The sequence below is a fragment of the Somniosus microcephalus genome, chromosome 22 (genome assembly GCF_052327205.1).
Source record: "Somniosus microcephalus isolate GS21.2 chromosome 22, FLI_Smic_1.0, whole genome shotgun sequence".
Taxonomy (NCBI): Eukaryota; Metazoa; Chordata; class Chondrichthyes; order Squaliformes; family Somniosidae; genus Somniosus; species Somniosus microcephalus.
Window position 1 is genome coordinate 73,861,132 of NC_141008.1, and position 21,664 is coordinate 73,882,795.

At 48.4% G+C, this 21,664-nt stretch overlaps 1 protein-coding gene across 1 annotated transcript in view; it reads left to right on the forward strand.

Annotated features, from left to right (window-relative positions):
- Positions 1-21,664, forward strand: part of LOC147102532 (calpain-A-like) — an 82,775-nt gene that overhangs the window by 31,360 nt on the left and 29,751 nt on the right. The window contains exons 5-7 of the mRNA XM_085965082.1: positions 9,225-9,408; positions 10,552-10,732; positions 16,163-16,234. Coding sequence (XP_085821208.1) covers positions 9,225-9,408; positions 10,552-10,732; positions 16,163-16,234 — 437 coding nt within the window. The remainder of the gene's footprint in view (positions 1-9,224; positions 9,409-10,551; positions 10,733-16,162; positions 16,235-21,664) is intronic.

Genomic DNA, 21,664 nt, shown 5'->3' on the forward strand with positions numbered 1-21,664 from the left:
ACCTTTATCTCTGCATTATTTTTAGGTAAGTGTTAATTCATTTGTTTTAAATCAGTTAATACCTGTTTAAAAGTAGCATACACAGGAATTTAATAGTGGCACACAAAGGCAGCGATTTCGCCATCCTTGGCAAGTACCGTGCGGCCAGAGGAGATGGCAGCTTCAAACCCTGCTCCCGTCTTCATCCCACCTCCTCCCTGTGATTTTGCCCTGATGGGGCTTATTAAGCCCCGCCCTGCGAAGTTTCTGGCCAATTAAAAGGAAGTGGGTCTGATGACATCATCTGATGATGCGTCATCAGCCGGTTTCCTTAAAGGGGCCATGGCCAAATTGATTTTGACAGATGTACTGTCAGTGTTCTGCTGTATTGAGGTGCTGCCAACACTGACAAGCACTGCACAAAGGTGCACGGCTGCACCCAGGATCTTCCATGACTCCTTCCATATGCTTATGGAGGGAGTCATAGCACGCAGGGAGGTTCGCTTCCCTTCCCATGGGTGGAAGAGACCTCCCCAGGACACCAACGCAGCCTGGTTGAGCTTGCACAGGAGGGCACAAGCAGGGATGTCATCAGGAGGACCAGGCTGCAGTGGCGCAAACCTTTCAATGATCTCAGTAGATCACGAAACGTTACTGCAAAGCCACACTCAACCTTATCCTGCTGTGCCTCTCATCACATCCTCATCACTCTGCCTTCCCTACCCTACTCCTGCACATCCTTACTCACATCAACTTACCTTGCACCTCCACCCATCCCTCTCTATCTACATTATCACTTCCCCATCTCACTAGCCACCCCTCACACTCACCCTCATCCTAGTGCGATCATAACAACTAACAACACACAAGGGTAGGCACTTGTGTTGGTTAGCCAATGTTCGTGTAAAGTGTCTGTTAATGTGTTGTCAAGCATTGAAATCTTTATTTTAACCACTTTGCCTTCTTGGACAGATTTGTGTGCACCTTTGGAAGTGTCTTAGTGAGTTCCAGTGAATGTTGAGACATAATGGTCTGCCCCTCTGCCCCCCCCCCCCCATGGTGATGAGTGTGAAAGGAATGGCTTGGACATTGTAGGGATTCTTTATGGTGCTGGCGTGGGGTGGTGCCAACCTGGTGCATCATGTGGCAGCTAGGGTGTACAGTGTTAAGTGAAGTAAATCTGGCCATGGTGATGCCATCGCTGGCATCCCGGGCAGCAATGTGCATGGGTGATGATGCCCTGTGTCCTGTGCAGCATCAAGTTATTATGGAGAAGGTTGGTGTTGTTGTTGGTGCTGCTGGTGTGCCTGGTGATGTTGGTGTTGGGGCTGATCGTGCTGGGATTCTGAGGACCAAGGTGAGATTTTTTCGAGGGCACCGATGTTGCTGGAATAGATGGCAGCTGAAGTTGAGATGACAGAAGCGATCTGTCAATGGTGAGAGAGCTTGCTCCAATGAGGTGACAGTGGATAGAGAGTTTACTTCAAACACTTCCAAACTGCATACAGCTCAAAAGTGTCTTCCAAATCCTGAAGGCTCAAGCTTCTGATATTGGAAAGTGAACAGCTGTGAAATAGTAGCTTTTATACCACTTCTGCAGCTGTCACCCATTCACGGCAATGAAGAGTATAGAGAACCCGACACACATACCTGACGTGATTCCCGAGCGACGGGAACCTCGTGGAAAAGTTGGAAAAATGGCTAGAAGGTGGTAAAATGCTGTTCAACTACCTTTAAAAACCCTCTTAACTATCTCAATTGGCTGTCCTGCTGCTTAGTGCCGTGTCTGCAAAGCGCAGGCATCCCTGCACTTGGGAAACTGACACAGAGGTGGGTTCAGCATAGAAATGTTATTATTTGTTCTCGGGATTTTAGTGATACTGGCAAAGTCTACTTGCCCTGAGAAGATGGTGGTGGCTGTCCTTCTGGAATCGCTGCAGTCCTTGTGTTGATGATGTTAATTGGGGATTCCAGGGTTTGACCCAGCAACAATGAAAGAATGGCAGTATATTTCCAAGTCAACATGGTGACTTGGAAAGGAACTTCAAGCTGGAGGTGTTCCCTTGCCCTTGCTGTTTTTGCCCTTCTCTGTGGTAGAGGACATGGGGTTGGGAGGTGCGGTTGAAGTGAGTTTGGGAAGTTGCTGCAGAGCATTCTGTAGTTAATGCATACTGCCATCACAGTGCACCAGGGTGGAAGTAGTGGTAGGGGTACCAAGCAACTAGACTATTTTGTCCTAGGTGTTTTTGAGCTTTGTGAGCGTTGTTGCTGCTTTTGGTGTTCAGCACACTGTGTTGTAGCTTCAGTAGATTGGTGCCTCATTCTAAATTGCTGCTCCTATTATGCCCTCTTACACTCCCTATTGAGCCAGAGTTGATCTCCAGGCTTGATGGTGATGGAGGAGTGAATGCTGTGCCTGGCCTTAAAGTTACAGATTATGGTGGTGTACAGTTTTGAAGCTGATGACCCACAGCACCTCATGGATGCCCAGTTTTCTGGTGCAAGATCTGTACTTAATCTGTCCCATTTAGCAAAGAAGTGGAAAGGCACTATGCAATGGAGGGTGGTAATTCAAGGATGTTTAAAAGGTTATAAAAACAAAGAATGCAAGAAATGCATTTAACTCAGCCAGCATTGGAAAGAAGGTGAATATTTTGAATACAACTTTTCCTCAGAATTGGGGATAGATTAGAATAAGTAATAGGACTAGAGAAACCCAGATGATATTTCCTTTTGCCTATAATCAGTACTGTACTTAACATACTGGAAGTACATTTCTAATTCCTCTTTCAAGTGTTCATCTGCAGTTCACCCATTGATGACACGATTCATCTTATTGCAATTTTGCTCTGTTACAAAAAGGGCTTTTATACTTCTCTTTTTCCTGCCAATTATCTCCACCAGTTTTCTTCTTTTCCCTCCTTTCCTGAAGAGGTTGATTCATGATGGGGTACAGTTCCACAAGCATGCTCCAGTATCTCGACTAAGTGAACATCATTCATGTGTTGTCCTTGAGGGTGAGTATCGGTAGAGCATTTCAACTATTGGGGCATCACGCAATGTCCGCACACGGATAGCAATTAGGTGTGGGAAGCTTGGCTGATTTTCCCCTCCCTAAAGCAAAAGTTGTAAGGGCAGTTATAGTAGCCCTACCACCACCAACATGAGATTCTTAACTTGGGATAGCCCAGGGATATCGAGTCACTGGGGAACCATTTATATTGAAGAGTTGCGCTAACCTTCAGCTCCTTGAATCTAGTTCTGGCTGTGCAAAAACTCGATATAGCAATAAATTAACATGTAGAAACTACTGTGCAATCCAATATTTATTAATACACACAGCTTTCAGTGAGCATAACAGTAAAGCAAATGTCTTTCTGAAAAGGTCATGCCTGATCAGAGCTGGATTGAGATTCTTGTTAAGTACAGCATTATCTTTAGAGACCAAAAAGTACTCGATGTTAGAAAGGTTAGTTATTAATGTGCTTGGTTGGTATGCCGCCATTATTGGCACCACAATTCACAGTGCTGGGTCGGATTGATGCCATCAGTGTAACAAAAAGATCGTTATCCCATTTCACTGACAGTTTATACTTGATGAAATATTCATACTGTTTAATTCAGTGCAACAGCAGATAACATGATTACCTATGCAAATTTTATCATGCTGTTTAAATAGGCCAAATGAAATAAGAAATACAAGAGAGATACTAATTAGGAATTTTGTCAACAAATGTTTCAAATCACAATGTACATGTAAATCTCTCACCAACAGACTAACTTTCCTTTCAATGTTATCATTTAACAGCAAATAAAAATGCATGCAATTTATTAATCATTATAATTGAAGATAAACCCGTTAAATGTTAATACCATGGCAACTGTATGAGAATACTGAAGGAGGTCATTCGACACATCACACCTGTGCCAACTCTCAGATAGAGCTATCTGCTCAGTCCCTTTCCCCTGCCCTTTCCCCGTACCCTTTAAAACATTTATTTTTAGCATATTTATCCACTTCCCTTGTAAAATCTAGTATGGATTCTATCTCCACTGCTGTTTCTGATGGGGCATTCCATGTCCCAACAACCCTGTGTTAAACAAAATGAAGAAATTTGGCCTAGAAATTTGGTGGGCTGCGCCACCAGTTAGCGCCTAAAGAATGCACTCAGTGGCTTCAGCGCCACTGGCCATGCCTCCCGCGAAATTTAGCAGGGCGCTAATGGCAGCGTTAGCCTGTAGCGCTGCGCCACCACCGATGATGTCATCAGTGTGCGCAGCACCCCGCTACCGCCCCGAACGCGATATTGGGTCGCGCCCCCCCCCGTAGCGCCGGTCGCAATTCGCGACCGGTTCAGGGGGGCCTACCTGTGGCGGTAGTTGCGCAAATTAAAAGGGAGGTGCGGGGCGGCCATTTTTTTCGCTGGCCACCAGCCAGCACCTCCTCGCGCTGCCCTCCCCGGCCTCCTTTTACCCCCCCCCCCGGGCAGTGCCGGCTGTGTCCCAAGAGCCCGGCATTTCTCCTCGGTGCCGGGCTCTTTTGCCGGCACTCGTGATCGGAGATCGTGCTGGTGCAGGCCCCTCCCCTTTAAGAAGGAGAGGAAGGCCTACAGTACCGCAGCGCGTCGTGCCGCAGCGTGTGGCGCTGCGGCACGTTGTGCTGCGATATTTAGTTTCAGCGCCCCAAGAGGGACGCGGGCGCCTCGAGCAGCGCCCCGCTTCCGCTTGGGGCGCTGAAATGAAATATCGCGCTGGCGCAAGCGGCTCCGACCGAAGCGGAAATTCCGGTGCCCAGGTGAACTTGGCGCCCGAATTTCTAGGCCAAAGTCTCCAAACTCCTCTCTTCATCCATTTGGTGATCTTAATTTTATGCCTTTGCATTACTGACTCACTGACTAGTGGAAATGTTTTTTCCCACTTTACTTTATCAGAACCACTCATAATTTTGAACACCTCTATCAGATCTCCTCTAAATCCTTTTTTCTGGTAAAAAGAGCCCCAATTTCTCTAGTCTCTTCTCATAACTAAAGTCTCTCCCCCATGGTATTGTTTTAGTGAATATCTTCTGGACCATTTCCATTGCCTTGGCATCCTTCCGAAGGCAAGGCACCCAAAACTAAACATGATATTCTAACTAAGTACAGGTTTAGTATGACCTCTTTTTACTTTTGTACTCTATGCCCTTGTTTAAGGTTACTGTATGGCTGAGCATAGCTACGTTTACAGTTTGTATTCAGTGTATCATTGGAAATGAACAGCTTTGAGTATACAGGTTTGTGGTATGAGAATAAACATATGTGCCTGTCTTGGGTTTTTGGGTTGTTCGGCTTCACCTCTGGGGATGCTTGCAGAGAGTCGCTGTCCATATTGTCATTTTTTCTTTGCCTGTCTTCTTCTCATTGCATAATCAACCTTTCCGAAAGAAAGAACTTACATTTATATAACACCTTTCACAACCTCAGGACATCCCAAAGTGCTTTACGGCCAATGAAGTACTGTCAAACCGTAGTCACTGTTGTAATGTAAGAAATGTAGTTGTTTCACGTGCCTGTTTCTCTATTTTTATACTGATAATTAATTCTCACACTTTGCTCAAAGACTTGTTATTAAATATAGTTGTGATACAATTTATAAGTCAAGCTGCTCCAGCAATGGGGAGTTGGTCCTGGAAGGGCCCAGCAGAGCAGTGAGGTTTTTTTTTAATCGCCTCTAGAATTGGTTAGCTGTGCCAGCAACAGTTGCTGGTGTCGTTCCATTGAAACCTTTAAAGGACACAATGGGAGAAATTCCAGGAGAATCCCAGCAACCCCCTTAGATTTGCCCACTTTCAAATGGTAGGACTGGTGAAAGATCTGCCCTTTTGTTTTCTTTCTCCCCCTCCATCTAATGATTGTAACATTAAACTAAGTGACTTGACTTGTCAAACAAATTTTGTTGACCTACTTCCACAAGTGTAGGCTTGTGTGAAGGCGCTGACTGGGCAAATAGCTTGAGGCTAGATTAGGGACAAATCTGAATAAATGAGGAAGTGAAAACAGGCAAGTAGTTGATAATAATTGTCTGAACCTGTAGTTTGCATGCAAACTAGTAAATATGTCCACATTCTATTTCTAAACATCTATTACCATATCTGCCGAGTATAATATTTTTAAGGTTCTTCAGCAATTGAGCAAAATTGTTCAAAGCACAAGACGTGTTTATTGCTTCCCCTGGAATTTCTCCCATTATGTCCTTTGAAGGTTTCAATGGAACGACACCAGCAACTGTTGCTGCCACAGCTAATCAATTCTAGAGGCGATTAAAAAAAAAACTCACTGCTCTGCTGGGCCCTTCCAGGACCAACTCCCCATTGCTGGAGCAGCTTGTGCTTATCTGAGGAAGGATGTTCTTGCCATGGAGGGAGTGCAGCGAAGATTCACCAGAGTGATACCTGGGATGGCAGGAATGACGTATGAGGAGAGATTGTGTCGATTGGGCTTATACTCGCTGGAGTTTAGAAGAATGAGAGGGGATCTAATTGAAACTTATAAAATTCTAACAGGACTAGACAGACTAGATGTAGGAAGGATGTTCCCGATGGCCGGGGAGTCCAGAACCAGGGGTCACAGTCTAAAGATAAGGGGTAAGCCATTTAGGACAGAGATGAGGAGGAATTTCTTCACCCAGAGAGTGGTGAACCTGTGGAATTCTCTACCACAGAAGACAGTTGAGGCCAATTCATTAAATATATTCAAGAAGGAGTTAGATATATTTCTTAAGGCTAAAGTGATCAATGGATATGGGGAGAAGGCAGGGACAGGGTACTGAGTTTGGATGATCAGCCATGATCTCATTGAATGGCAGAGCAGGCTCGAGGGGCCAAACGGCCTACTCCTGCTCCTATCTTCTATGTTTCTATGTTTCTATGATAGTGAGTTTCAGAGGGCACTTTTTAAATTAATTTTTGGCAAGCCTTTATCTCACTGGTATAATTGCAGAGGCCAGACCCTCATGTTCTGAGCTACGTACTATAGTAGAACATCTTCAGGTTCATGTTACTGGATTACAGCATATTCTGTAAACATTGTAGGGGAATTGAATACTCTCTACATAGTACAAGTAAATAACATAACTGGCAAACAGAATATCAGTGTATATTTCGAGTGAATGACATGTACTCTGCATGTCCATCCATTAGTCCAACGTGTTCTGCCATAGGGAAGAGTAGCTGAGGTGGTTTCCCGTTGCCTTCCTCTCGGACTACCTGCCCCCAGGTGGCCTGTAACCAAGGCTAAAGAGCCCTATCTACCCTTTACGATGGAAGAGGGGCCGCCTGCACCCATCGGACGCAAGTATCCCCCTGCACATCAACCGAATATTCAGAGCCAGTGCTCTGGCCTTGGTTTGCCAGGTCTGTTTGGAATGGGGCTCAAACCCTTCACCTTCCAACTCAGAAGCGGGCATGTTACCATTAAAGCCAAAGGCTCACTTCCGTCCTGCGTGTAGCAATATTTCAATCAAACAGTTCTCAAATTCATCATAGAATTATTGAATATTATAGCCCAGAAACAAGTCATCTGGCGCAACAAGTCTGTGCCAATGTTTTTGTCCACATGTGCTACCTAGTCTAATCCCATTCTCCACTCGCTCCCCATACCTTTCACCACTTCTCTTTTTCAAGCATCTATCTAATTTACTTTTAGCTTTTTGACTCTGCTTCAACAATGGTTTGGGGCTGATAATTTCAAATTCTAACCACCCTCTGTGTAAAAGATTTCTTTTTCTAACCTCCCCTTTAATTCACGTTGTGGTTATCTTAAAATTTGTGCCCTCTTGTTACCAAGTACATGAGACAGGTGCACCTGAAGCCGTGTTATAATCATAGCAGCATCAGCTGGAGCACCAGTGAATGAGTGGCAAGCAGAGGCAAACCTTCCATTTCATATGGTCAAGGTCAACCACTCATTGCATGGGATCCAGCTGTCAGCTGCTGTGGAGAAGTGATGAATGGAGACTGGGCACTTTGGTGCAGGGAGGAAGGTACAGGAAAATAAAGCTCGATCAATAGAACGGAGAATCGAATTATCATTTCAAACTTGCTTTTGGAAATTGGTTATTCTTTATCATGAAATCATACTGCTCTAATATTAACAGATGCACATGAATTCATTTGTATTATGTCTGCTATCTTAATGGAGATGTTAATCATTTACAATAAATGAGTTAGCACCCGTGTTAAAACAGTGAACAAAAGTATTTCATAAGTCTATGCCATGTGTTTATATACTAAGAGTTGCACAATATAATTTCAAGGCCTGCGTTATATAGCCTAAAGTGCAATTTATTTTTAATAAATAAAAAAGCTAATTTTAGGCTTCTCTTATTTTAAGTAGCAGGTGTACTGAGTTACATCAAGTATATAGCACAGAAACAGGCCATTTGGCCCCACTGGTGTTTATGCTCCACACGAGCCTTCTCCTACCCTACTTCATCTACCCCGAGCAGCGTATCCTTCTATTCCTTTCTCCCTCATGTACTTATCTAGCTTCCCCTTAAATGCATCTATGCCATTTGCCTCAACTACTCCTTGTGGCAGTGCATTCCACAATCTTACTGCTCTCTGGGTAAAGAAGTTTCTTCTGAATTACCTATTAGTGACTATCTTATATTTTTGACCTCTAGTTTTGGATTCCCCTACAAGTGGAAATGTTTTCTATACATTGACCCTATCAAACCCATTCATTATCTTAAATACCTCCATCAGGTCACCCCTCAGCTTCTCTTTTCTCAAGAAAGAAGTCCCAGCCTGTTCAGCCTTTCCTAATATGTATATCCTCTTAGTTATGGTATGCAGTTGAAGCAGTGTTGCAGAGGTAAAAAGCGATTCGGAGTTATGTTACTGTATAATACCATTTTCAATTTCACAGCACATTACCAGGATATATTATGATTAGTTGCTTTATTGCCCTAAGCTCTGGAATTCCCTGCCTAAACCTCTCCGCCTCGCTACCTCGCTTTCCTCCTTTTTAGACGCTCCTTTAAACCTACCTCTTTGACCAAGCTTTTGGTCACCCGTCCTAATTTCTCCTTATGTGGCTCGGTGTCAAATTTTTTGTCTTTTAATACTCCTGTGAAGCACCTTGGGATGTTTTACTATGTTAAAGGTGCTATATAAATACAAGTTGTTGTTGTTGTTAGTTGCTAAAGGACATTTTTCAAATTGCATGGGGAGTCTAAGTCTAACAAATGTATCCTAATGCGCACAGGTCAGTGTATCACTGGAAAAACTCCATATTATGGAATCTTCCGTTTCCGATTCTGGCAATTTGGGAAATGGGTGGAAATTCTGGTGGATGATTATTTGCCAACAAGAAATGGACAACTTATTTATGCCAGATCAGAAGCTGGCAACGAATTCTGGCCGTCGCTTTTTGAAAAGGCGTTTGCAAAGTAAGTATATCTAATCAACTCATTGTCAGCATTGTGTTGCCCTGTTATAAACTTAAATGTTACTAAACCACCATGGTGTGGTGATGTAGAACAACTGATATCCTGCTGCCCGAGATCCCTATTTATACCAAAACCTGGAGAAAATGTTTAACAATCTTATGGTTCTGTTTAATATCCTACTTTGATACATCTTAATAATCTTATGTCTACATGCATTTTCCTGTCACCTTTTTGCATTATGGATTCCTATATCCACACTTATAATGGAAACTTCCTATGTAAACTTATCACACTGCAAGTAAGTCCTCCTGCCAGTATGGTGCTGCAGTGCTAGGAGTGGCAGGAGATGTAATTAAAATGTGACAAGTTTACAATGGCAGTTTCCATTGTAATTTTGGACATAGGAATTTATAACAGAAATATAAAAATAAGGACGATGTATGACTTTAAAATGGGGACTGAATTATGTCTGTGCACCTTGGACCAGAGATTCAATAAAAGAGCAGTAATATTGTGTGAGGGCTTAGCATGGGTGTGATGAAATAACTGTGTTCTGATATTTGTACTTGCACTTGTAATGTCTGGAATGTTCCACCAGGGGGAACCACTAATGCTCCTCCCTGGCCCCGCCCCTCTTCTGGTATGTTCTACCAAGGGCTCGGTCGATGATGGACTCTGTTAACTCTGCCATGATTCTTATTTAATAAAAGGCTTCAGTCTTAAGCTTTAACTTCGGATTCGGGCAGTTATTTGGCACATCAATGGGCGAGCAGTAAATGTGGCACAAGTTGTCAGACATTTATCGGGCATGCAGTGTTTGTGACATGTAGTCTTGGGCGATTTACCCAAATCATGATACTGATAGGCAGTCTTACTTTGCCAGATTCCTTCAAGTGTGCCATCTTTTCCTGTATCTTTTCCCAGATCCTGAAGGTAGCGTACATAGCGCTGAGCTTAGCTATCACCTCCTCTGTTGGGATGGTGCACTGCCAACCTGTGGGAGGATGCCCTGGAGCGCATCAAAAGGGCAAACCTGCTTGCAGCAGAATATTCATGTTGCCAGCCATCAAATAGGTAGTCAGTTGTTGTGCTGTTCTGTTATTGGCCTACATTTTCTGCCTCCACATTGTGTTTTGCCCGCAGGTTGCACGGTTCGTATAAAGCGATCGAAGGAGGGTGGACACTGGACGCTCTGACTGATCTCACTGGCGGTGTTGGTGAGATGTACAGATTTTCAGAATTCGCAGATAGGTGCGAGGAACTGTACAACCATCTTGCTGCTGCCTCCAGGAAGAATGCTCTGATGGCCTGTGGGACAGGAAAGGTCAGGCAGTTGATATTGAATCAGCTTGAACCACCACGATCAAGTTAGGAGGTTGAGTAACACTGCTGTGTATCAGTTACATATATTGCCCAGCCATTCCACTGCTCCAGTAATTCTGACAGATTCCTGTTCCTCCATCTGAGCGCATTTGATCGCTTGGGTGCAGCGAATGGAGGAAAATCAGCTGGGGAGGATCACACTACTGATTTTTCCATCCATTTAAATTATGGATGAAAAATTGGGCTGGTACCTTTTTGGGACCTACAATCCTCCCTGCCCAGTTTTCCTTTATTTGCTGCTGCTAGTTGATGCTGGGACAATTGGAGCATTTAAAACTGAGATTGATAGACTTTTGTTAGCCAAGGGTATCAAGGGATATGGAGCTAAGGCGGGTAAATGGAGTTGAGGTTCAGATCAGCCATGATCTAATTGAATGGCGGAGCAGGCTCGAGGGGCTGAATGGTCTCTTCCTTTTCCTATGTCCAGGTGATCCAGTCTGCCCAGGAACAGGAAAATCGACACCTTCGTGTCACATATATAACTGACACACAGTAATGTTCAGATCTGAACTGTTACATTTTTAAAGTAGTCCCTCAGGGAGCAGTATAGCAAAATAACCTCCACCGAACAAATAGAATTAGATAATAACAATAACAGCCCACATTTGAAAATATAGGTAAAACACATTAAAGCATTTTTCAAATGATCTTCGTTGGCCTCCAATGGTTGTGCAGTAAACCTCTTGATGAACTCGCCCAACAATAACAAAGCTTCTGTTTTCCTGTAACCTCCACCTCAGATCATAGAATTGTTCATCAGGACTTCCTCACATAGCGCAGAGACCAACATCTATAGAATAAAAACTCAAGTTTACAAGATGAAAGGAGTTGAAGTTGATATTCTTCCTCAAATTGTTAATTATTACTCTGGAGTGCACCTGGTGCTGGTAAAGCCAGTCCGCAGTGAGAGTGGAATAGTAGCACAGTGGTGATGTTACTGGACTAGTAATCCAGAGGCCTGGACTAAAGACCCGGAGACATGAGTTCAGAATCCCACCACGGCAGTTAAGTAAATAAATTTGGAATAAAAAGGTAGTATTAGTAATGGTGACCGTGAAACTATCAGATTGTTGTAAAAACCCATTTGGTTCACTAATGTCCTTACCTGATCTGGCGTATATGTGACTCCAGACCCACAGCAATGTGGTTGATTCTTAACTGCTCTCTGAAATGGCTTAGCAAGCCACTCAGTTGTAATAAACCGCTGCAATAAGAACAAAACCGGCATCGGCTAGGGACACGACAACAAGACACCCAGCCCAGTTGACCCTGCAAAGTCCTCCTCGCAAACATCTGGGGACTTTTGGGAGAGCTGTCCCACAGACTAGTCAAGGCAACAGCCTGACATAGACAGAATCATGCCCCTGACTCCTCCATCACCATCCCTGGGTATGTCCTGTCCCATTGGCAGGACAGACCCACCAGAAGTGGCGGCACAGTGGTATACAGTCGGGAAGGAGTGGCCCTGGGAGTCCTCAACATTGACTCTGGACCCCATGAAGTCTCATGGCTTCAGGTCAAGCATGGGCAAGGAAACCTCCTGCTGATTACCACCTACCGCCTTCCCTCAGCTGATGACTCAGTACTCCTTCATGTTGAAAACTACTTGGAAGAAGCACTGAGAGTATCAAGGGCACAGAATGTATGCTGGGTGGGCAACTTCAATGTCCATCATCAAGAGTGGTTCAGTAGCACCACTACTGGCCGAGTCCTGAAGGACATACGCTGCCAGTCTAGGCCTGCGACAGGTGGTGAGAGAACCAACACGAGGGAAAAACCTACTTGACCTCGTCCTCACTAATCTACCTGTCGCAGATGCATCTGTCTATGAGAGCACTGGTAGCAGTGACCACCGCACAGTCATTGTGGAGACAAAGCCCCGTCTTCACACTGAGGACACCCTCCATCATGTTGTGTGGCACTACCACTGTGCTAAATGGGATAGATTCAGAACAGATCTAGCAGCTCAAAATTGGGCATTCAAGAGGCGCTGTAGGTCATCAGCAGCAGAATTGTATTCAACCTCATGGCCCGGCATATCCCTCACTCTACCATTACCATCAAGCCAGGGGACCAACCATGGTTCAATAAGGAGTGTAGAAGAGCATGCCAGGAGCAGCATCAGGCGTACATAAAAATGAGGTGCCAACCTGGGGAAGCTGCAACACAGGACTACATGCAGGCTAAACAGTGGAAGCAGCATGCTATAAACAGGGCTAAGCGATCTCACAATCAACGGATCAGATCAAAGCTCTGCAGTCCTGCCACATACAGTTGTGAATGGTGGTGGACAATTAAACAACTCACGGGAGGAGGAGGCTCCATGAATATCCCCATCCTCAATGATGGCGGAGCCCAGCACGTGAGTGCAAAAGATAAGGCCGAAGCATTTGCAACCATCTTCAGCCAGAAGTGCCGAGTGGATGATCCATATCGGCCTATTCCTGAGGTCCCCACCATCACAGAAGCCAGTCTTCAGCCAATTCGATCCAATCTACATGATATCAAGAAACGGCTGAACGCACTGGATACAGCAAAGGCTGTGGGCCCCGACAACATCCCAGCTGTCGTGCTGAAGACTTGTGCTCCAGAACTAGCCGCGCCTCTAGCCAAGCTGTTCCAGTACAGCTACAACACTGGCATCTATCTGACAATGTGGAAAACTATCCAGGTATGTCCTGTCCACAAAAAGCAGAACAAATCCAATCTGGCCAATTACTGCCCCATCAGTCTACTCTCAATCATCAGCAAAGTGATGGAAGGTGTCGTCGACAGTGCTGTCAAGCAGCACTTACCAATAACCTGCTCACCGATGCTCAGTTTGCGTTCCGCCAGGACCACTCGGCTCCTGACCTCATTACAGCCTTTGTCCAAACATGGACAAAAGAGCTGAATTCCAGAGATGAGGTGAGAGTGACTGCCCTTGACATCAAGGCAGCATTTGACTGAGTGTGGCATCAAGGAGTCCTAGTAAAACTGAAGTCAATGGGAATCGGGGGAAAAACTCTCCACTGGCTGGAGTCATACCTAGCACAAAGGAAGATGGTTGGGGTCGTTGGCAGTCAATCATGCCCCAGGACATCGCTGCAGGAGTTCCTCAGGGCAGTGTCCTAAGCCCAACCATCTTCAGCTACTTCATCAATGACCTTCCCTTCATCATAAGGTCAGAAGTGGGGATGTTCGCTGATGACTGCACAGTGTTCAGTGCCACTCACAAGTTCTCAGATAATGAAGCAGTCTATGCCCGCATACAGCAAGACCTGGACGACATTCAGGCTTGGGCTGATAAGTGGCAAGTATCATTCGCGCCATGCAAGTGCCAGGCAATGACTATCTCCAACAAGCGAGAGTCTAACCACCGCCCCTTGACATTCAACGGCATTACCATTGCTGAATCCCCCACCATCAACATCTTGGGCGTTACCATTGACCAGAAACTTAACTGGACCAGCCACATAAATACTGTGGCAACAAGAGCAGATCAGAGGCTGGATATTCTGCAGTGAGTGTCTCACCTCCTGACTCCCCAAGCCTTTCCACCATCTACAAGGCACAATTCAGGAGTGTCATGGAATATTCTCCACTTGCCTGGATGAGTATAGCTCCAACAACACTCAAGAAGCTCAACACCATCCAGGACAAAGCAGCATGCTTGATTGGCACCCCATCCACCACCTTAAACATTCACTCCCTCCACCACCGGCGCACCATGGCTGCAGTGTGTACCATCTACAACATGCATTGCAGCAACTCGCCAAGGCTTCTTCGGCAGCACCTCCCAAACCCACGACCTCTACCACTTAGAAGGACAAGGGCAGCAGACGCATGGGAACACCATCACCTGCAATTTACCCTCCAAGTCACACACCATCCTGACTTAGAAGTATATTGCCGTTCCTTCCTCATCGCTGGGTCAAAATCCTGGAACTCCCTCCCTAACAGCACTGTGGGAGTACCTTCACCACACGGACTGCAGCGGTTCAAGATTTAAATTTTTAAAAAATGAAATATTTAGTTTAAACATTCTTAAATCCTCACTTCACTGGTCATGCTTTGGTCTGTTCTTACCAACTCACAGAAATGAATCCAAAATACTTCCATCCAGTAGCTTTGTACTCAAAGGATTACATTTTCTGACTGAGTACCAGTGGCGAGGAATCCCGCCTGTTATTTTGCGATGTGTGCTGGCGGTCGAGGATCCTCACTGTGGGGGTAATTTGAACTTTGGCCACCCTTTATATACCTTGCCCGACTTTCAATTCCATTGACTTTAATGGAAGGGAAAATCAGGCATGGTATATAATGGGCAGCGAATTCCATATTGCCATTTTACACTGTTGCCCAAAGTTAAAATTACCCCTTGCCAGTATGCACTCGGGCAGTTACCCCAAGGTGTCTGCTCAGTTTGCTATATTATATAGCAAAGTGTAATTGATGTCAGCTATTCCTTGCGTTTATGATTCAGAATTTTATATGTGACCTGTTTATAGATTCTACATATAATTCTTTAAAATGCAGTGCCCAGTGCTTCCGCCTCTTGGTCGTTTTCTGAAGATATTTTCCTGCTTACTTTAGTTTTCTCCCCATCTCTCCTGAAGCTGGGGACTCATGCTAGGATGGCCCTCCAATACCTCTCCCTTCATGGCAATTCTTGATGTGTGATCTAGACAGTGAGCGCCGGCAGCTTATTCAATCATGAGAGCATTATAATCCAAGCCCAATCCTGCTGACTTCTGTCCATTTTACTGCAGATGGCGATCAGGCCACTGCACTGGTTGAGGTCACCTAATTCAGCACAGACTTGGAAATGAATTTGGGAGCTTCCTAGTGCGTGGCTCAATTTTGCACTGCTAAACTATCGGGGAAATCTCCACCTTTAGTTCATAAAGCAGCAACACAATAACATACAATGAAAGTACTGCGAAGGGACATACTTTTACATGGCCAAACTCCAAACCACCCGAATTAAGCAATAATTTAAACATAAAGTTGTGTACTTAAGTTTGTATTTAATACCAACATTAACATTTCTGGCAAGACTTTGTGTACTGATACTGCATTTCTAAAGAGTGCTTGTAGCGGGTAATTTAACAAGTTCCCGCTGCTGGCAAGGGTCTTGCTCGCCAGTTGTGTTTATTGAGAAATTGCGGGTGTACTGCCCGAGATTGTTCACCTGCATTTTCTCGACCTGAGCTGGTGCCGGGCGAAGCTCCCTGCTGGCTGTGAAAACCCAGAACAGTGGCCTATACAGTAACTGTCAAGGTCAACGCTAAGTTTTTGAGCATAACACCATGAGCAATAGCTGAATTCCTGTCGTGTTTTTTTTTCAGCATTTATGACATACAACTTTCTCTATCTAAATGTTATTTAGGAAAATGAAAGATCAGGAAAGCAAGATGGGTTAGTTGCTGGTCATGCCTATAGCGTCACTGCAGTAAAAAAGGTAAATTGTCATAAAAGAAGGATTCCTGCATTTTCTTATTGCAAAATTACAGTTCTCCCTCTCTTTGCTGGAATTTTCCCCTAAATAAATGAGTGGATTTGGAGCGTGGGGGGTAGTTAAAGTGTTAAAAATGGGATTCCCGAACTGATCCCACCTCCAACCCGCCCACTTGCAGTTTTGCCGGAGGCGGGATGGGGCGGGCAACCAACCCGCTGCCAGGAGGTGTCTCAATTTAAATACTAGCCATGATGTGGCGATGCCGGTGTTGAACTGGGGTGGACAAATGTGAGAAGTCGCACAACACCAGGTTATAGTCCAACAGCTTTATTTGAAATCACAAGCTTTCGGAGCGCTGCTCCTTCGTCAGGTGAAGTGACTTTGTGGGGGACTACGGTCTCCCGCGTAAAGAAATAGGCAACACAGCGAGCTACAAGAAATAGGTCTTTACTCCAACTCTCACAATACAGTACTGAATTCGTGAAGCCCGCAAACCTGTGATGACTCACGGATTGGTCACCTGCTGGAACCTGATTGGTTTTCCTTCTCTCAGCAGCAGGCAAGTCTGAACGTGCCTTATTCCTCTCAGCTTGCAACTGTCTTGCGGGGGGAGGGGAATACAGCAGTTAAAAGGGGATTATACAGGTTTATCTACATACACACAGTGTTTCCCCAATGTGGCAACGCCACATATGCCCCCCCAGAATCCTTGTTAACTGTAAAAGTCAGTCTCTGTGGAGGTTTGACCAAGCGGCCGTAGCGGCTGTAGTAGCCATCTGGCGTGTGAGGAGGGCTGTCTGGGAGGTCGGCCGGTTGGTTCGTCGGCTGGTCTGCCGGTGGGCTGGCTGGACGGGCTGCCGGCGAAGGTGGGGCGGCGGCCGGGAAGTAAGGTTCTGGCGTGTCTTGGTCCTCTTGTGGGGCCGCCGCCAACGCGGGGGGTCTGCCCCACCGTGGGGGAAGAGCCGGCCGAAACGGGAAGCTGAGGTCCAGGTGCGCCGGTTTGAGGCGGTCTACTGAAATAAGGTCCGGCTTCCCGCCGACGTCGATAAGAAAAGCTTTGTCCCCCGTCTCCAATACTGGGAAGGGGCCGGTGTATGGTGCCTGCAGCGGGGCTCTGTGCGCGTCCCGGCGCACGAAGACGAACTCCGCATGTCGTAAGTCTCGAGGCACGTAGGACGGCTGTGGGCCGTGTTGCGAAGTGGGCACTGGACGGAATTGCTGGACCGCGTCCTGGTGCAGGGAAGCTGTCTGGCGGCCAACCACGGCTCCGTTGTCAGGGGGAGGAAGTCGCCTGGTACTCTGAGCGGTTGGCCGTAGACCATCTCGGCCGCGGAGGTGCGGAGGTCCTCTTTGGGCGCGGTACGCAATCCCAGGAGAACCCAGGGTAGTTTATCGATCCAGCTGGTGTCGGCCAGGCTGGCGCGGAGGGAGGCTTTCAAAGAACGATGAAAGCGCTCGCAGAGCCCGTTGGCCTGCGGGTGGTAGGCTGTTGTCCTGTGCAACTTGGTGCCAAGGCTGGCGATGATGGCATTCCACAAGTGGGAGGTGAACTGGGGGCCTCTGTCCGAGGATATGTCGGTCGGCACGCCAAACCGGGCCACCCATGTCGAGATGAATGCTCGCGCGACGTCGGTCGTGGTGGAAGCGAGGGGAACCACCTCGGGCCATCTGGTGGTGCGGTCGACGATCGTGAGCAGGTGTGTAAAACCGTGCGACGGCGGCAAGGGGCCTACCAGATCGACGTGGACGTGGTCAAAACGCCTCTCGGGCACCGGGAAACACTCCAATGGCGCCTTGGTGTGCTGCTGGACCTTAGCGCGCTGACATGGCACGCATGTGTTGGTCCAGTCTCTCACATCCTTGTGGAGTCCAGGCCAGACGAACTTGGCGGACATAAGTTTCTGAGACGCACGCATCCCTGGATGTGAGAGGCCGTGGATGATGTCGAAAACTCGCTTGCGCCAGGCGGATGGAACGACCGGCCTAGGCGAGGGGACTGAGACGTCGCACAGGAGGGTTGTGCCGGCTGCGTGGAAGTGGATGTCGGCCAGGGTGAGGCTGGTAGTTGACGTCCTGAGGGCCTGGATCTCCGCGTCGGCAGCCTGGTCTCTCGCCATGCTGGCGTAGTCGACACCCAGGTGCAGTGCGTGGAGCGAGGGTCTTGAGAGGCAGTCGGCCACCAAATTGTCCTTGCCGGCGACGTGGCGGATGTCTGTGGTGAACTCCGAGATGAAGTTGAGTTGGCGCTGTTGGCACGCGGACCAGGGTTCGGTTACTTTGGCCATGGCGAAAGTGAGCAGCTTGTGGTCCACGAATGCGGTGAACGGCCGGCCTTCCAGAAGGAAACGAAGTGCCAGATTGCCAGGAACAGGGCCAGGAGCTCTCTGTCGAACGTGCTGTAGGCCTGCTCGTTCTTGCACAGCTGTCGGCTGAAAAATGCCAGTGGTTGCCACGCGCCTTCGACCCACTGTTGCTGGACGGCGCCGACGGCGTAATCCGAGGCGTCTGTGGTGAGGGCGGTCTTGGCGCCCGGGATGGGGTGGGCCAGTAATGTGGCGTTGGCCAAGGCGCTTTTGGTCTGGTGAAAGGCTGTCGCCATCTCGCTGGACCAGGTGAGTTGCTCTTTGCCCGTTTTACCCCTGGTGGCTTCGTAGAGGGGGCGCATGAGTGCGGCGGCCTTGGGCACAAACCGGTGATAGAAATTGACCATCCCCAAAAATTCCTGCAGCGCCTTAACCAAGATGGGCTGGGGAAAGTCCGCCACCGCCTGCACCTTGGAAGGAAGGGGAATGGCTCCCTTTGGCGAGATTCTGTGGCCGAGAAAGTCAATTTGGGCTGCTCCGAACTGGCATTTGGCCGGGTTGACGATTAGCCCGTGTTGGCTGAGGCGCTGGAAAAGGGAGCACAAATGCGTGATGTGCTCGGCCTTGCTGGTGCTGGCCACGAGGATATCGTCCAGATAGACGAACAGGAAGCTCAGGTCCCGTAGGACGGAGTCCATGAGCCGTTGGAAGGCCTGTGCGGCGTTCTTAAGCCCGAAGGGCATGCGCAGGAACTCGAACAGTCCAAAGGGGGTGATGACCGCCGTCTTCTGGACGTCTGCATGGTGGACGGGGACCTGATGGTAGCCGCGAATCAAGTCGACCTTGGAAAAGACGGACTTTCCTGCTAGGTGTGCCGAGAAGTCTTGGATGTGCGGAATGGGGTGTCTATCGGGCGTGGTGGTGTCGTTGAGCCGTCTGTAGTCGCCGCAGGGGCGCCAGCCACCGCCCGGCTTGGGCACAATGTGGAGGGGGGACGACCAAGGGCTGTTCGAGCGGCGGATGATGCCCAGTTTTTCCATCGTGGCGAATTCTTCCTTGGCCACCGCCATCTTGGCTGGGTCCAGGCGTCTGGCTCGAGCGAACACTGGTGGTCCCATAGTGGCGATGTGATGCTCGACCCCATGCTTGGCTGCCGTGGCTGAGAAGGTCGGTTGTGTGAGCCTCGGGAAATCTGCGAGTAGGCGGGCGTAGTCGTCATGCGCCGGGGCGGAGCAGGACCCGACGAGGGCCGGGCTGTTGCTCTGTTGGCAGGCCAGTGAAGCGAAAGTTGCTGCGTCAATCAGGCGCCTGTCGCGGAGGTCGACCAGGAGTCCGTGGGCGCAAAGAAAATCGGCGCTCAGCAAAGGATGTGCCACCGAGGCCGTCACAAAATCCCACGTAAATCGCTGGCCGTTGAAACAAACCTCGGCCCGTCGCTTTCCGAAAGTAGCGATGGCTGTGCCATTTGCTGCCACGAGGGGTGGGCCGCTGCGTCCTGCCTGGATGTCGAGCTGGGAGGCAGGAATTATGCTGCATTGGGCTCCGGTGTCGCAAAGGAATCTGCGCCCTGAAAGAGAGTCGGTTATGTACAGCAGTTTACCTGCGGTACCGATGGCCATCGTGGCGGCAGGAGTGCGGTCGAGCGGGCCTAGGCGACGGCGCGGGGCTAGTGCGTTGGGCCGGGCGGCCATCTTGGTTTGATCGAAAGAGCAGGGTGCTCTGCAGCATTGGGCCTTGTGGCCGAAACGCGCGTGGTAGTAGCATAGTTCTGCGGCCTGGCGTGGCGGCGCGCGCTCGGTGGTGTCGGGGAGCCTCGCGGCTGCACAGCCGAGTTGGGCGATGGCGAAAACTTTGTCCGCGGCGGCTGCCAGTTGTACGCAGTCCGTGATCGGGGACCCTGCGAGGGCAGTCTGTACCTGCTGAGGAAGCAGGCTGAGGAAAAGGGCCCGAAACAAAAAGCACTGCGGTTCAGAGCCCAGGAGCGCAAGCATCCGGCTCATCAACTGGGTCGGGGCAGAATCGCCGAGGCCTGGTAGTGAGAGAAGCCTGCGGGCCCTCTCCTCCTTGGACAGGCCGTAAGCCTGCAGCAAGCGGCCCTTAATGGTTGAGTACTTGCTGGTCTGTGGTGGGTTCCCCAGCAGGTCGAGAACTTCGGCGGCGGTAGAGCTTGCTAGTGCTGAGACTACGTGGAGGTACCTTTCTTCATCGTCTTGAACCCTGCGAAGGGTGAATTGGGCCTCCGAGTGCGCGAACCAAGCTGGTGCTTGGTGTTCCCAGAAGGTGGGGAGCTTCAAGGATGCGGCGCCGGCCGACATCAAGCTGCTGCTGGTTGCCATCGGGTCGTTGCTGGCCTCTGTAGGGCTGCGTGAGTCGGGGGCTTCGGCCGCCGACATTCGGGGTCACCAATGTGGGGGACTACGGTCTCCCGCGTAAAGAAATAGGCAACACAGCGAGCTACAAGAAATAGGTCTTTACTCCAACTCTCACAATACAGTACTGAATTCGTGAAGCCCGCGAACCTGTGATGACTCACGGATTGGTCACCCGCTGGAACCTGATTGGTTTTCCTTCTCTCAGCAGCAGGCAAGTCTGAACGTGCCTTATTCCTCTCAGCTTGCAACTGTCTTGCGGGGGGAGGGGAATACAGCAGTTAAAAGGGGATTATACAGGTTTATCTACATACACACAGTGTTTCCCCAACGCCACAACTTCACCTGATGAAGGAGCAGCGCTCCGAAAGCTTGTGATTTCAAATAAAGCTGTTGGACTATAACCTGGTGTTGTGCGACTTCTCAAATTTAAATACTGTAATGAGGCTGGAAGCCTCTTTTTTCCTTTCCATTTTGTGTTAACTGTCTGTGAACGGGTTTCACATAATTCATGAAACCCGGCAGTTAAATCGAGGCGGGGACTGCTGCATCCAGGAGGTAAGTGGCTTTATACCTACCTCCTAGATCCAGGGCCCCGACCATACCCACCCCTGGCCATCAGAGACCCCACCCCCGGCCATCAGAGACCCCACCCCCGGCCATCAGAGACCCCACCCCCGGCCATCAGAGACCCCACCCCCGGCCATCAGAGACCCCACCCCCGGCCATCAGAGACCCCACCCCCGGCCATCAGAGACCCC